General features: G+C 41.8%; 1 protein-coding gene across 4 annotated transcripts; it reads right to left on the reverse strand.

Annotated features, from left to right (window-relative positions):
- Positions 1–11: 11 nt before the first annotated feature.
- Positions 12–15,984, reverse strand: alpk3a (alpha-kinase 3a). Of its 4 annotated transcripts, none has more exons than XM_033635032.2 (15): positions 15,616–15,984; positions 15,054–15,334; positions 14,665–14,697; positions 14,160–14,281; positions 13,253–13,370; positions 11,798–13,109; positions 5,314–7,771; positions 3,879–4,026; positions 3,231–3,358; positions 3,097–3,132; positions 2,731–3,005; positions 2,534–2,622; positions 2,225–2,442; positions 2,086–2,134; positions 12–1,998 (listed from the first exon to the last, which is right to left on the reverse strand). In XM_033635032.2, the coding sequence occupies exons 2-15, from the start codon at positions 15,191–15,193 to the stop codon at positions 1,668–1,670; spliced, it is 5,457 nt and encodes a 1,818-aa protein (XP_033490923.2). In that variant the 5' UTR covers positions 15,194–15,334; positions 15,616–15,984; the 3' UTR covers positions 12–1,667. The 4 variants fall into 4 exon arrangements, with proteins under 4 accessions (XP_033490923.2, XP_033490921.2, XP_033490922.2 ...); XM_033635030.2 differs by having other exon boundaries at positions 15,645–15,983; XM_033635031.2 differs by lacking the exon at positions 15,616–15,984 and adding an exon at positions 15,425–15,500.
- Positions 15,985–17,283: the final 1,299 nt, after the last annotated feature.

A 17,283-nucleotide genomic window follows, 5' to 3' on the forward strand; every position in this document is an offset into this window, starting at 1 on the left:
GCTTGGACACAAATGTTTTACGTATTTATTAAAAAAACATTTGCTGACATGATGTAACGTGACATAGACAGCACACATTGTAAACACACATTTATTCTGAATCATTCATCCATTTACTCATTCACACACCCACTCTCACGTTTACGATTGTTCTTCACACTACTTCAGATACTCAGTACTTTGACTTTATGTACACATAAACCCAATACAGTTTGTTTGCATGACACCACACCTTTCACTGTCATTCGCTGGTCAATATTTCAACCTGTGTTAAAATGTTTCTATCATAAACAATCATGCAATTACAGTGATGTAAAGTAACGGCACCTGAAGTTTAACTGCGGAAAACTTTGAAGACACTCGATTGTTAACCGGTAATCCATCACGGGAATTCCTACAGAGCTATTTTCAGTTCTTTATTATTTGTAAAAGGCAATTGGCTCCTGTTGGAATTCAACCAGAAGTAAATGTGCAAACTCACAAGATAACTGAAGACTGAAGACCAACTGCTCATTAACAAAAGTCACAGCTCACACATTCAGTGAAAGGGGATTGTCAGTTGCCGTAAAACTCTACAGATTTCCTGCAGGGAGCCTTACTAAGTGTTCAATAGGCTTCTGAAAATCCAGAGTCTGCTCTTTTGGTTATTTAATTCAGTGTGCATTCATGTCACAGTCCATAGGTCAGATCCGAATTACTGTGTGGAACTCATTCAGCGGCTTTCCTCCTTGCTTCAGAAACACTCGTGTGTTTGCATGTCAATGAGCAGGAGCATACCGAAGAATTTACTGGCAGCCCATTACTGCTCATTGCTTCGCATTCACCAGCATATATTAAAATGAACTGAAATACTCCAAGACAACTTGTTAAAGACACAGACGCAACAGATACAGTACTCTAAAACTACCAAAAACAAAGTGCACACAAACATCTTCGATCTAAAAACGGTTCTGTAATTCCACAGCATGAGCTCAACTTTGCTGTGTGAGGAAATGCTGTGAAGGCATTTCTAATGCAAGCCATAAGTAACGCCTCTATAATTAACTTTACGTCCTTCTCACATTCTGTACATCACAGATGAACATGCAGCGTTTAATAATGGATACATTACCTCAACACCCTGATGTGGCTGTGGTTTTAGTCTCCATAAATAAAATAAAATCATATAAAAATGTTGACATCTCTTCATTAAAAAGAAAAAAATCAAACTGCAAATTTAACAGTGCGAAGTGCGGCTGAGCTTCAGTGATGATTTTGACAGAGTTGACAGATATTGCTTGGAGAAGTGTTTGTCTCATAGAGCTGATAAGACTCTTAGGCAAGTGTTTCAAACTATATAAAAGTGTTACATCAACTCTAATGTGGCCCAGTGTTGGTTTTCATTCTGTTCAAGTTATGTGGGCTATGAGGTTAAAAACCCTGTGCTCATTGCTCAAAACATTCTCATGAGCCTTTTAACCACAGTAAGTGGCTGGATGTCTCATACTGTAGTTGTAATGGCGACTGAGAAATTCACAGTAATTCTTAATGAGAAGTCAAGTCAACAAACTATTCCTTTTCTGTAAGTCTCACTCTTCAAGTCCTTTTTGGTTTTGCTAACTGGAAATAAACAGCAGATAATACTAAACCATTAACAGCAATTAAATCTTGTGTGACACAGCTTCTTCCTACCTAATTTCAAGAGCATCGACAGTTTCTGCAGGTTTGGGTTTGTTGTCTAATTTATTGTCCTCTGTCTCCTGAGCTTTTCTCGGCACCTTTGGGCTAGAGTTTGCCTTTCTAGACATCTGAGGGCTGTGTCCTTTCCGCTGAACCTGTGGGCTGCTTGAGCTCAACCTGCGGTTGAGCAGGGGGCTCCTGGAGCCCTTCACCTTGGACTGCTGCTCCAGCGACTTGAGTGGGCGCAGGCCAAGAAGTCCACAGTAGTAGTTGCACTGATGGTGTGTCAGGAACTGTTCAAACACTTCCGGAGAGCCGTGCTCTGTTAGTCCTTGGTATCTGAAATACAGGGGAGAACTTTTTAGTCCAGCTATTCTAATAGAAAACAGACAACATGCAACAGCATGTACTGGTTTAGATACAAACCCTTTTGGCTTGGTCACAACTCGAATATTTGTCATCTTTGATTCAACACCTGTAAAAATAAATCACAGATTATAAATAAGTTCAGTCTGACAAATAGAAGGACGATTGCTTTTGTTATAACTGCGTAGGTGTGTCTTACCCTCCAGCCGAGTGACCAGCAAATTGCCATGCGTCCACTGATGGAGCCAATGTTGGAAGGTGCTGCATTTCTGCTCCACCTCAGAGGCGGTTTGTGAAATCAGCTTGCCTTTAGAATCCATCCCACAGTACTGGACGTAGTCACCCATAAGGTCAGCCTCCACTGTGGCATATGGCACAGAGTTTGCAGGCCGGTACATCAGATATTGAGGAATCACTCTGTGGGCAACACAATCAAACAGTAGGTTGATCACAAGCAATGTAACAGAATTCATTATTAGAGCTGTTCTATAATACGCATGATACTTACTCTAGTGTAAAGCCAAAGTTCTCAAGAATTCTTGCTTCAGCCGCAAAGATTTTACAGTATTCTCGAATCATGTTTTGGACTTTGCATTCCTGGCAACACAGAATTTAACAGCCAAATCAACGTGCTGTAATTATAACCACTCAGAATTATTGGAATTCGTTTGCCAGAGATTGTTAGACCATAAATGCATCACTCACTTGCTTAGTTATTTGTAGATTTTTATCTGTGAGGTTGTTCTCCTGCGTGGTCCCGTACGGGATGGGGCTTTGGACTTTGATGACGCAGGCGCTTCCAGACTCAAAGATGGGATCCAGGCCGTAAATGACCTTCACTCTGCTGGTTTTGTGAGCGCAGCCCTCCCCGATTTGCGCCGTCTCGGTCATGATACGGCCAAAGTACTTTTCGCCCCAACTGCCGGAGTCGGCCAGGCCTTTGGTGAACAGCAGTGGAGTCATCTCGATCTCCTCTCCAACTGAAGACAAACAGAAACACATATTTATGATGAACAATAATTTACAGAGACTATAAACAAAAAAAAAAACATAGCTAACTGAAAAATGTACCTTCCAAATCATCCTTTAGAAGTATCTCAGACAGAACTGTAAAAGAGAAAAAAGAAAGACTCCTAAAAGCATTATCTATATATTATAACATCTACACATCACACTTGATTTTTTCCAGGCAGGCTGTATCTTACTCTCTACGCTGAGCAGGAAGTCAGTGGTGTCAGACCCATATTCATTACTGATTGAACAGCCGTACACTCCACAGTCATGGTTGGATGCCAGAACAACAGCCAGTGCGACTTGGCTTTCATCTCCTCCACTTGATGAGAGAAAGGGGAAAAACACCTGATCATCAAACACGTCAAACTGAGTCGTACCTTACGTCAAAGATTCATAAACAACCCACAAGGTGTCACTGTGAGACATATGGCCGCGCTGTGTGGCTGCCGTCTGCTGACACAGCAGCCAATAGCACATATATAGACTTTTAATGCCCCCTGGAGATGGGAAAAATACTGTGTCAGGTTACAGTTTCTGTGTCTAGCCAGAGATTCACCTCTCTGTGTCACAGCTGTGGGGTACACAGTCACATGAGCTGGACACCTCAGCAGTGAGAATATGAGATTGACAGACGGCCACGAGATGCACCCTGAGACCCAAATAAACCGGTTCATCCTCGTTGCATTTTGGTTTGGAACCAGCTTAACCAGGCATGTTTGTGGGAAATCCTCAAAACAACAATAGCGGGAAAAAAATGTGACATGTGTGTGACACTGCTGTTGATTTATGCTACAGGTGATGCAGTCGTGTTGACATTGTAAGACAAGAGGGGGATTTACCTTCTCTTCACCTCTAGTATTTCCTCCTCGTCTCTGTACCATTTAATGGTGGAGTCACTGAGCACGTTGAAGAACTGGCACCACAGCTTCAGGTGTCCGGAAGCATCCGGGAACGGCTCTCCCCTGATCTTACGGATGACCTGTGGAGCTGGTGGTGCATAGGGCGAGAGGAGGGGGGCAAGGTAAATATATACTGTACTGGAGAGTCAAGACTTTCTAATGTTTCCACGTCCTCAAGCACTCAAGCACTAGTCAGACTCGTGTGTTGACAAAGAATAAAAACTATGCCGAGAATTTCACGGAAATGTTTGTATTGTGGTATTGCGAGCAAATCACCTGCGATTCTACAGAGCAGATGTTTGACCAGGTCATTGTTTTTGAGTCACATGTAAGTCTCAAGTGTTTGAAGTCTTTGCTCAAGTCTTGAATCAAGTCCCAAGTGAGAACTGACAAGTTCCAAGTCCCACCAAGTCCTAAATAGGTCATGATGCACTTTTCACTTTTCAGATGTAATGCCATTTTAAAAACAGAGTATTTAAAACATTCAATTAACAAAAAATCACTATTTAAAAAAAACTATATTTATTTGTTTAAACAAGTGCAACTAAACATTATCATAAAAAATGTGCTGATATTGCACTTTCATAGCATAAAGCATTATCAACCAGCACCACAACAGAATGAATGAATGTCTAAAACTTTGTAAGATGTCTTCTGTAAGAAAACATCCTTTCATCCTTTCATCAACATTCATCTTTTTCATTTCATTGCTTCAACCTCTTATCCTGTTGGGGGTTGTGGGGGGGGGGCTGGAGCCCATGGTGTGCCCATGGGGTGAGGGGTGCAGACTTCGCACAGCCCTGCCCCACCAGGAACCCTCTTGCTGTGAGGCAACAATGCTAACCACTGCTCCACCGTGCTGCCCTCCCACTGTGCCACCATCAACTATTCATCCTTTAAAGTGACACTGTATGCTGATGCATGTTTTATGATTTATGTCCTAAATGAAATAAAAAGATTAATCTTAAAGTTAGATAATTCAGGAATCTAAGGGAAATGAATAGACTTGTGGCACACTTTTAAAATAATATACTATTTAAACCATTGGGTTGGAGGACGTCATCAAGTATTTTGAAGACAAAAGGCTAAAGTCCAACTGAGGTCACAAGTCATTGGTGTCAAAGTTGCAGTTGAGTTGAAAGTCTTTTTTGAATCTGTCAAGTCAAGTCTACACTCAACAAATTTGTGACTCAAGTCTGACTCAAATCCAAGTTATGTGACATGAGTATTTAGCCATATTGTATTCTGTGCATTTTCTGCTTCATATTTAGTAAGATGATGAGTAAGTCATTGTGTAAATGAGCTATGACATTTTGCAAACAAGCTGGTACAGCTCTAATTGGAAAACATGCAGAACAAAACATTGATTCTTTGCCTTTCAAAGGGTCAAACTTCTTTGCAGCTGGTTTCTCCTCTTGTTTGGTGCTGACTGGCTCTTCTGTGGGAGTCTCCTCCACCACTTTTGGCACCTCCAATGTTGCCTTTCTGCGGACCAGCAGCGGAGAGCGCCTCTCCACGGGTGGGGTGTTTTGTCCTGTGGGAGCTTGTAGTAACGCTGCTCTGCGAGCCTGGCTGGGAGACATGTAGGGGGTGTCCTTTTTGACTGGAGTATCCAGCGCACCGACCACTGCTCCATCTCCATCTTCTTTAGTTTTTGGGATGAAGATTTTGCGACGAGCTCCAGAGGCCAGCTCCTCAGGCGTGGCAGAGCGGATGAGTGACAGACTGTCTCTGCGCTTCAGACGGGGACTGCTCTCACAGGAGAGGGATGATGTCGGTGTTGAGCCTCCACTGAGGTCTTCGTCTGCCTTATCCCCCCCAGTGATTGCGTCTGAGTCTGGAGCAGCTTTGGACATGAATTTGCGGAGACTGGCTGGACTCAGTGATGGATGTGCTGGGGGTTTAGAGCACAGTCTCTCAACAGACATAGAATTCTCTATCTTAGCTTCTTTAAGGGATTTTGTCTTTAAGATTTCAGGGACATTGTTGTCTTCTGCTGTTTTAATAAATGAAGGCACATTGTCACCAACCTTTGGTGTTAGAGCTTCATTTAGTACAGAGGTAGTGTTTTCTTTAACACTCTTTTCTGATGTTTCTTCTACATCCTGTTTTCTATTTTGATTTTTTTCAGGCACAGTGGTATTATTATTGTCAGTGTCACGCTTTGTTCCCCTTTGTGTGGCAGCTGAAGTTTCTGTTTCTGTCCACACATTCTGAGCGGGCAGGCTGAGTCCAGAATCACTTTCATGACAAGTGATAGAGATTGGCGGCACCACAAACACTGGCACCGTTGGAGTTTCGAAAGGCCGCTGTGTATCTGAAACACGGGTGCTTATAAATACCTCACCCTCCTTGTCATCGGTGCATGAAACATTTATAACAGGAACTGATGCGTAGTCCATTTGAGGGAGTTGTTCACTGCCTTTCACGCTTGGCTGCTCAAACATTTTTGTCTCGTCATCCAATTGTGCAACTTCCTTTACTTTCTCCATAGGTGAGAGATTGATATCATTCTGCATACCTCTCTGCGTGGGCAGCAAGCTTGGAGAATCAACCGCACTCTGGTCTTGGATTATAACCTCAGACTCAAGAGTTACATCATGATTTTGCAGTGTAGCAGGCTCTGATTCTTGCTTGTTCAGTGCCAAAATAGTTAGTGGCAGAGTGCACTCTTTGAGCTCAGGCTCCATTATTTCAATTTTTGGGATTATAAATTGTTCATCTGAGTTCACACCTGCCACAGGTGGTTTAATATCTGGGGTGTCTTCAATGATAGATATTTGGATTTGTGGAATATTCATTAGGGGCGGACCCTGCTGTCCCTCCCTGCTGTCTTGATGTGCAACAGTACTGCGTTCCTCCAAAACATAAGCATTACCTTCCTGGTTTTGTGTTACTGAGAGGCTTTTTGATTCATCTGATTCCACTGCTGTGACTGGACTCCTCTTTTCTGCCTCCACTCCAAACTGTAAACTCTTTGCTTCAGTGCTTTCGCCTTCTAAAATCGCCTGCTCTTGTGTTTTTAGATCGTCAGAAGAGTTAACCTCTAAATCAGAAGCAGAAATCAATACCCCTTCTAATTTGCTTCCCTCTTCACTGCTTCTAAGACCTGTGTTTGAACTCTGCATTGCACTGACATTGTGGCCTTCAGCGCTTACCTCCACTGTAGAAGTGTGCTCTTGCTGTATATTTAGGTCACCCTTCTCTAAACTCTCCGGGGCCTCAGTGGGCGGAAGTCCTAAATTCATTTCCTGAATCAGTGAAGTGCATCCAGTTTGTTCTTTCACATGATCTCCCTCGACACCATATGCTGCCACTGCAGGCAGAGGTGAAAGCACCTGATCTGGTGTTTTAGGCTCAGTTGGCTCTATTCTCTCTTCCACTGAACGTGTTGTTAATTCAGTAACCTCAGGTCTGTTTATATCTGAGGACGATTGCTTGTTTGATTTCACTTCAGCTTTCTCCTCCTCACATAACACACTGGAGGAGCGGCCCTTGTCTGTGTCTGGTTCACCCTCTCTGCCCATCTTGACACTCATCTTTTCTTCCTGTGAAGTTCCGGTGGGTGCCTCTTCAAGGCTGTGGTTGTCTGACGTTGAGATAAGATTGCGAGGGGGAGTCCAGCTTTCTTCCAGACTTGTGGGGGTGGATGTGGGGGGGCATTCCTCTTTGTAAGGGGCTTGGGTCTGTGGCAAGACAGATACTTCTTCCCTTGGTGAAGACTCATCTTGAGCAGGCTGATGATTAAGCTGGGATGAAACTACCGCATAATCATGCTGATGCAAGGGAACCTCTTTGATGACAGATACTATGTGAGAATCTTTCTCTTCAGCCTGATGAAAAGTAAACAAATAAAACATTTTAGCACTTCATTGCAACCCTAACCCCTTCTCAATGAACTCTCTGAAACACACACATCTCAACACAGCTGGTTTTACTCCCTATGCATGCAAGATAATTTTAACAGCTTGATTTGTTAGTGGCAAAGAAACTGCACATTTATTGAGAAAAAAAACCCCATTTAGTGTCGTGTTGAGGGGGTTAAAGGAGCAGTGTGTAGGATTTGGTGGCACCCAGCATCGAGGACTGCAGATTGTGACCAGCTGAAACTTCTCCTGTGTGCCAAGCATGGACTAACTAATAGGATTCCTGCAGTGTTCTCTGCTCAGGAAGTTTTTACTGACAGCCAAATATGGCGCAGAGGTTTCTTCCTCTCTACAACAAAGGGACCAGATATCTAAAACTCATAAAAACACTAAATAAAGCAGTTTCACGTAAAAATCAGTGTTTTTCTGATGCTGTTTGGCTTGCCGCAGAGGGGCTGCTAACTGTGGTGGCCAACACAAAAACTCATTGGCCCTATCTCTAGCCAGTGTTTCGTATGTCCGCACTGGGCTACTGTAGAAACAGCGCAACATAGTGAGCTCCATGGATAAGGTCTTGCTCCCTATGTAGATAAAAACAGCATTCTAAGGTAATGAAAAGACAACTATTCCTATTTTCAGGCGATTATTCACAAAAGACAACATAATTATCATTTTATATTCCACTTCCGTCTATATATATCCCCCCTAAATCCCACACACCGGACCTTACAGGCTTTTTAAGAGGGTCATTAGAACAGACTTACTGCGGTGAACTTTGCCACTTAAACATTTTTAGACTGAGACATGTTTTTCTAACATAAATCAACAGAGGTATGGACAGTGACACGACAAACGTGATACTGCAATGCAGTGTTATATTTCCCAACAGAGAGGAGAGCAGTAGTGTGTGACCCAAGTTGATCAATTACTAGCTGAAAGGTAAACAGAAAATAGTTCAAACAAATATGCGGAAGAACTCTAGATACTTAAGTGTTTTATGACATGTCAGCTTATTTCAGGAACCTCTTAACCTCACGTCACGTGCAAGGCATAGCTGAAACCAAAACGTGCGAGGGTCCACTTCAATGTATAGATTCTTTTCAACAGGGTTTATCTTTTTTTTTTTTTTAAACTTCAAAATTGTCCTTTAATTGAGCCCTAACTAAACATACATGTTATACTAACTTTTATGTCTATGATAAAGGGAGTTTAAAAATGATTGTGTGCCATGCCTCTTATGTTGAAACAGGGACAGGGGAATTCCCACATGGTTGACACAGATGTGCTGTTTACACAAAGAACTTGCTGGGCAGTCAATAATCACTTGTCTCTAAACAAAAAAAAAAAAATCATAACATGCATGATTTGCATAGATCTGTTATCATCATGAAGCTGTTGAAGACTACAACACTATCTTAAATTTAATTGTGCATACCAACGAGAAGATACATAGGTAAAGCTGCACGCTACATATAGAAGTGTTGCTGGGTGTTTCCCCTCACTGCCCCTGTTTTGGCTGTTCACACCATTAAAATGAACGCAGGAGAGTGATGAAGCCACATGCGGCCTCGTGACAACATGTTGGGCCCAGCCAGCAGCGACTACCAAGAAAAAAAGAAGTTGTTGCTTTCGATGGAAGGGAACTGGTGTCACATTCTAAAAATTGAAGCTGTGGTCATCGCTACACCTCTGTGTGTAAATAGGTGTAACACCCACGTGAGAGAACACTGTCCGCATTAATCGTTTGACTTCCTCCAGCTAGACATTCACAAGGTCTCACATTATACCACCAGCACAGCTAATGCACAGTTGTAGTTCCACATTATGGGCAAACAATCGCTCTGCAGGTGGATAATGTTTAGTTCCCCTTTCCACGTGTCACTGTGCACCAGAAAACTAGATGTGAATGGACAGTGTAGAATTCAGTACATCTGCTGTGTTTCATTCACATTTTACGGAACACACCAATTCACAAACTTAGAGTACATTTAAATATAAATATCTATAATAGAAATATCTGACTTTAAGAGAAATATTGGTTTTGATGGGTTAAAATAGCCACATAAACTTTCAGAAGTTCAACAAATTCTTCCTTACTTTCTCCTTAAGCAAACAGGCAAATTGAATGATACACACAGTTTCAGAAATAACATACTTTTTTTTATATGTGCAGCTGAACCTATCTGTTGAGATTGGGTCTTTGACAATATGTGCACGCTTGTAAAGTTTGGCTATGACTACAGTGGATTTCCATTTAACATGGCCGTATAATTTACTGCTTTTTTTCTAAACTACCTAATGAGAGTGACTCAGGCATCAACAGAAACAAAGTCAAAGTCAATAAACAAATCCATATCAAATAGCCAAAAGACTCACAGTCAGTGTTGGGAGCTTCAAGCAATCAAACTAGTAGTTAAACTACATTTTGCAGTAGCTCGCTGGTAGTTCAGCTACATTCCTTTTTGTATAGTGACTCAAGTAGTTTAACATTTTTGCCATTTTTGTGTAGTTAACCACTAAAACTACAAATTTTGTGCCATGGAGGGAAAGCAACTGTTTTAAAATGTATTCTATCATTGCTTCTCAACTGTTATCGAACCCCCTTTGACCACAATTAGTCATAAGGATTGATTATTGCTATTTATTAACCAGTTTTCAAAAAGCTTGTTGCATGCTATTTTAGAAGTTACCTGGCTACTGAGTAATCCTGCTTGGTACAATACTCCCAGACTCATGGACACTGTATACAAAACCAAAGCTGACAGTCCTGCCTTTTCCCATTAATAGAGAGGTGTTTATGACCTGTGAACAAGTTGGCACTTTTTGCAATAAACTCAACTGAGTAGCATTTTTGCCAGCATGTGACCTTTTGGTGTTGTATTTTGTTATATTTGCCTATAACGCAAACATTGTCAATTTGATCATTTTTCAACAAAGTGGCCTGAACTACTTTTTTAAAGTAGCTTTAACACCAAACTATGTTTCTACCTGTGGTAGCTTTGCTGTAGTTCAACTTCTTCCTGTGTTCAGTAATAGGTAGCATGCAAAGCTATAGCCTCCCAACACTGCTCACCGTCACATGATCAAACTGAAGTGAATCAGTGCACACCCAAATATAGCAAAAATGATAAAGTCACTGTCCCTCCTATCAGCTTTCTTTCTGTATGGGCATGTACTGTACAGCACATTAACCATAGCATGATCGTCCTAGTTCCCCAAACATGACAGACATGAAACAACTCACCAAGCTGAACACTGAGATGACAGAAGTACTGCCTTCCCCTCTCTCCTCTTAATGAGGAAGAGGTTTATTTTAAGATATAGAGAGGGGGGGTCGGTGAGGAATGTGTCCAATGTGACAAAGCCCTCCTTTCATGCTGAGACCTGCCGCTCTACTCCCGCTCGTCCAGACCTAATGGCCCTCTGTCATGCAAAGCCCTGTTTGCAATGTGAGAACCACTTCTGACATTCAGGTTTCATCATGATCTCTGACGCACTGGTGTCCCACTCATCACAGCCAACATCTGAGATATTCCCCTATCCTATCTTACAGTGTGCAGTGTACATCCACAACATCCCCCACCCCCACGCATATTTGGTGCAAGTTGCTCGGTTCTTATGGTTCCCAACTCTCCCACGCTATCTTGTATGGCTTGTTGCACTTGAGTGATATCGGTGCAGTGAAACCACAGCCTCACACGGCCAGGCTGACTCACTCCACCAGTTGCTGCTCGCTGATATTTTCTGTATGTTTTCAAGCAGTGTGACCATCCCACACGCTCTCCTGAACACAACATCTATCTATGAGCAGTCATATGTTTCTTATCTACCACATTTGCAACCAGCTGCAGCTCAAAGCCTAAACTGTGTCATAGTTCATAGTTCAGGCTCTGGCCCTGAAGTAGCTCATCTTGTATTATCTTGTCACACAAAGGCAGTCTATATATAACTCTAAAGTGGCAGCCAGCTGTCGTTTAAGACCACTGTACCTACCTCAGTGAGAACTTGAAGCCCAGACAATGGCGTTTCTTCACCTGGACTGCTGCTGTCTAACCCCACAGACACCTCCATGGCCTCAGCAGCACCATCAGCCACCTTGGCACTCTGCCCTGTGGACTCCTCTACGCTCTCAGGTGGCAATTTATGAGCTGCTGGCAGGTCTGTGTGCAAAACACGGTCTTCATGCTTATGTTCATGTGGCTTCAGTGACACTGACTGTTCCATACCTACATACTCTAAAGGCTCCTTTGGTTTATCTATTTCCATAGATACAATGTCCTCAGTGAGAGGCTTGCACACTCGGTTGTGCTCCTGTTGCAGCCGAAATGATGGCGGCGTTGAGGCAGGCGAGCGACTAGCCTCTCTCTCCTTGTTCTCAATGTGTTCATGAGAGTCCTTCTTGCTCTTACCAAAGAAGAAGTCTTTGACTGAGTGGAGCACAGAGGAGATGGAGGTCTGGATGTTGTGGTGTTCGTGATCCTTACGAGCCTTGCCGTGATGTCTGACTTCTGAGCCGTGTTTTGTATGCGACATCTCCAACGCCCTTTCCCTTTCTCGCTCCCTCTCTATGGCCAACTCTTCTTCTCTCCTTTTCTCTCTCTCATACTCTTCCTGTTGAGCTTTTTCTTGTTCTTCCCTTACTTTCCGCATCCTCTCTTGCTCTCTTGCACTTACAATAGGTGAATCCATCTCTACAGGTTTCTCCCCTCGAGCTGAGTTCAGTTTCTCCTCAGCAGCTTGGGCCTGGAGAGCCTCTGCCAGAAATTGTGCTAAACCAAAGCCTCCATCATAACAGTTTTCACCTCCATTTCCCATCATATGGTTTTTGTTACTGCTGCTGTTGCCGTTAACCCCAGCATCTACACCATTGGAGATCTTTATTTTCTTTTTGGCCATGGTTTCCTCAGATGGAGATATCTCCTCCAGGTCTTTAGATGTCACAGGGGCTGTTTCCTCGACTTCGGAGATAATACCATTAGGTTCTGCAGCAGCTCCCAGTTGTTCCACAGCCTCAGGTTTCTTCACCGCCGGCTTCTCCTCTGGTTTTGGGATATGTCGCTTTCTTGGAGGACGTTCTGGGCTAACCTGCGGTTTCTCTTTCTGAATGTTTTCTTTATCCCCTTGCTTGGCCTGCACCTCCATATCTTTCTTTTTCTTTTCAGCTTTCTGCTTCAGCTTGGCAAAGAACCTCTGGTGGATCTGGAACTCGTTCATGGTGCCAACCTCCAGAACACCCGAGCAGGAGACAATACCTTTGCTATTGCTTGCTGAGACCTGGTAGATGGCTGCATCATCCAACGTGCAGCTGAAAACAGAAACACTTATTAATCTCATTTTATAGGTGCACTGACAGCGTTACAGTTACCAACAAAAAACAAAAATCTGCATGTCTAATACTTTGATAATTGAATAATAGATAGATAAAGGTAGATGATTCTTGCTACATACTTGTAAATATGGAGGGTATGGATTTTTCCATTACGACGAATTTCATATTTTGGGAGTCCACAATACCGGTCCATTTCCATGTCATCTTTGTACCATTTCAGTTCTGGAGCTGGGTAACCTAAAGACAAGGATAGACTGTAATGAACCAACTGCCTCTGGATCATCAACATTACACTCCTCGTGCCACAGAGAACTATATCAGTATTTGTAACAAAAGTTTGCACTCATGGATGGATCACTGTACAGGCCTATGGGGCACAGGCCCAGGGGCCAAAATGTCAGGGGTCCCATTGGCCTTTACCAACAAAGTTTCATTCAAATTAACAAGTACCAACCAGAAAGAGACTCAAAATGACCACAAAGAGAAGCAAAGAAACTGCAAAGAGACACAAAATTTCGACAAAAACAGGCAAAACAAACACAGAGAGACACAAAACAACAACAAAAAAGACACACAATTACCTCAAAGAGACATAAAATCACCACAGGGTGACAAAAAAAACACAAAAAGTTGCATAATAACTACGAAGTGATGCAAACAACAGCAATAAATGAGGCAAACCCACAACAAAGTTTATGTGTCCTGCTCCTGGCATGTGTTTTACACTGTTGCATCATGTTTGTGATGTGTCAGCTGCTGGAACAGTTGCTGCTGTTGGACAACCCCACCCATCCAATTGGCCTGCGGTTAAAACATCTTGAGAAAACAGCTCGAGTATTCTCATGGTCTGTTGCTTTTGAGGAGCAGCTCATGAAGAATAAAGCAGTTCTTATGGTGCCTTCGGAGTGAAATCCTTCCTTTGTTTTCAGATTAGTCACATCCTGTCACTTCACATCACACAATATCTGAAACGTTTCAGTTACTCCAACAAACAACAAGCTGAGGCATGCCAACAAACAGGCCTACCTGTTACCACACAGGAGAACTTCACGTTGCAGTTTTCTGACACTGCCTTGGATTTCAAGGTGGTCTCAAAGGACGGCTGTACGTCCTCGGTAAGCTGAGCCATGACGCTGCACAATGTGCTCCTGGAAACAAACACGAATGAATCAGAGGGTCAATTTCTTGCTTTCAAAGACAGTTTTAAACTTCAGTCTCTTTTCAGTGACATCCTGCCCTCTGTGCAGTTCATTCAAATGACTTGTTTAATAAGAGAAAAGGGTGTTAATGGAAATCTCTGGTAGTGACGGTTGTGACGGAGTGACACAGAGACTTGTGAGATGTCAGGCAAAACAAAAAGTTGTCAATCCAACACTACGACCGATGTTCATCACTGAAAAACTGAACGCAACACTGGACAAACCGGACACTTACATTACAGTTCAAGCATGTGTGGGTTTCATTCTTGCGGTAAACCAGTTTTTGTGGTTAAGATGTTAGTTGGGAGGAATGTTTTAAAAGTATGGATTACCTCGTTGGCCTGTAGTGAGAATACCTTGAATAGCTATTTAGAGAGGAGGCAAATGAAGGACGTCAATGATTCATTAAGATCTGTTTGTATACTTATAAAACCCCGACATGAAGTAGTTTAATAACTGCCCTCCTCTTTGAAAACAGGAGCACTTTCTTGTTGTAATTATTTGTAGACTGGAAACAGAAAATTGATGTCATAAATGTGAATTGTACCCACAATGAAAATCTTGTTTGATTTTTACTCTTTCCAGCTAAACAAATTTAAACAATAGATAGGTTTTGTGTTTTGTTATGAATTTAACTTGATCTGACCCAGATGACACCCAGAAATCTGCTTCACAACACACATCCCTTGCATATAAATGAATTACAGATGAGGCTGTGTACCTGTTTTCAGGCCTAACATTGGAGAGGTAAGGATTGCGAGTTTCTGGGGGGCCATTGGAAGAGTTGCCCTCCTCTTCACTGAAGCTGCTTGTCCTCCCATTGCCAGAGAAAGAGCGTGTCATTGGCCTTCTGGAAGTCATCGTCCACTGAAGCACTTCACAAAAAAACTGTAAAATCCAAGGTTAATGTGTCGCCCACAGTATGAAACTACTCCGTGTTCACGCCCTCAGTTTGTCAAAGTTCAAAGCTCAGATTTGATGGTGTGATCCATGTGAAAGCCCCTGAAGAAGAAAAAAAAGAAACACCTCAGTATGGAAACAGAACCTTTAGGAAGTTAATAAAACAAATCATTAGATTCACTCTTTGCTCACATAAAAGTCAGACACACTGTTGAGACTCAATGCTTGTCCTTTCTGACCAAGCAAAGCACTTTGCATTGGAGCAAGTTATAAATAGGATCAGCTATCAGGTTGTGGAAGGGCTGTTAGTGGTCAAACACAAACCAAAGAAGTGTTATTTACTTGTACGTGTTAGGAACACAATTCAGGTGTTTTGAGCTCACCTTAAAACTAGGCACATTTTCCAACTTACCATTGAGATGTTGTCAGTGTTGCTTTGGAGCCAGAGTCTGTGAAGAAAGGCTCTGAAACTGCCTATCATAGACACGCATGTGTTGCCAGCAGGGGCCTATTTATAGCTGCTCTACAAATAGGTGCAAGAGCACATCAGATTTTCCAAAACTAGACTTTAGACTTAGGAAAGAGGTCTAAAAACTAAACCGAAATCATTACATTACTAAAAAAAAATCACTTCATTAACTGTCACACTGTAACAGTTTCACTGCTTTGTTTTGATCATTCTTAATAAGTTGGAAAAAAGGGTGTCCCATCTTAGTGAGACACTCGAGTGGCGTGGATGTGAAACTTGCAAAAGGTGTCTGTGTCTGAAGCTGATGACAACCAACGGTCGATATCCCATGCTTTGCTCAAGAGTTGTTTAAGGACAGCCCCCCTCACTTCGTATTGCAACACATGGTCAAAACATAGAGAGACTCACTTGCTGCTCATGTTTCATATCAATAAGACAAAAACAGGCTCAGCTGACAACATATATTCTTCGAGGTACTTGAAAACATTGACGTGTTAGTTATGTTATTGTTTATATCCGGTCTTATTTATTTTTATGGTTTCAGACAGTTCTTGAGTTGTTTAATGGTGATATTTAGTTTGTTTTTAGGATGGATCTTTTATACACTTTTATTAGAAATTTCATAGTAGTCATTTTCTATGTGAAACTAATTTGCTTGCAACTCATTCTTTTATATTTGCAAAGACACTCTTGAAAATGAGATTCTAAGCTTTTCTGGTTAAACAGAGCTTGAACAAACAAACATAATCAAACAAAAAACACCTGCACATCAAGCTAATATCTTTATTTAAACCTTTAAACATAAACCTTTAAACACCCTTTTATAAAAATGCCAAATACATATATATCTGATATGTGAATGGGATGTTAAATATTATAAATGTTCATTTACATACTGAACTATATACAAAAAGTAAACAAATTAAACATAAATGAACATATTATTTGAATACATTTTATTCAAATACTTTAATATATGTTCTTTGAGGGATCTAGACATATGCTGCATTTAAATGTTGTTACCCTTCTACAGTAAGACACATTAAAAATGTGCTCCACATTTCATACACACATTATGCATGTGAATTTACAGTGGGAAGTTCATATACTGTAATGTGGGACACTTTATTGATGTCAAAGGCTGTTTATTGAGCACATAAGCCAATAGAAGAATTCATTTTCTGGTGCTGATATTTTTATTTCATCTGCTTGCAATCAATTTAACCCCAATCATGCCAAATCTAGAATATCATGTGGTTTCTCTATGTCAGTGAAAATACAGTGAGTTTGTCCTGTTTTAACCCCCGAAACTCAATTACCTCAGCCTGTGATTGTACAACACCTGAAAAGAGGCAAGATTGCTTGTTACCGTAATGTCTGAAAAAGTGGCTCACTTGCATCTCCCTTACACGATTCACACCGACTTTTACGGTGCAGTGTTCGTCTGTTTGGATGTTTTTGAATCAAATGCATATCATTATCTTAAAATCAAACTTGATATCTATATTTCCTCAGTGTTCCACAGGTGAAAGACACTGTATGGTTTATCGGATGCTTCCACATTAGACGCTTTACGGTAATG

The sequence above is a fragment of the Epinephelus lanceolatus genome, chromosome 5 (genome assembly GCF_041903045.1).
Source record: "Epinephelus lanceolatus isolate andai-2023 chromosome 5, ASM4190304v1, whole genome shotgun sequence".
Lineage (NCBI taxonomy): Eukaryota > Metazoa > Chordata > Actinopteri > Perciformes > Serranidae > Epinephelus > Epinephelus lanceolatus.

What these genes read in the sequence shown, in the direction of transcription:
- alpk3a (XM_033635032.2), bottom strand. Translation starts at nt 15,193, where the DNA reads ATGACTTCCAGAAGGCCAATGACACGCTCTTTCTCTGGCAATGGGAGG. An exon ending in GTTCTCCTGTGTGGTAACAG is followed by an intron (nt 13,371 to 14,159) that starts GTAGGCCTGTTT and finishes CCTTGTCTTTAG; the next exon opens with GTTACCCAGCTCCAGAACTG. An exon ending in CATACCCTCCATATTTACAA is followed by an intron (nt 13,110 to 13,252) that starts GTATGTAGCAAG and finishes TTCTGTTTTCAG; the next exon opens with CTGCACGTTGGATGATGCAG.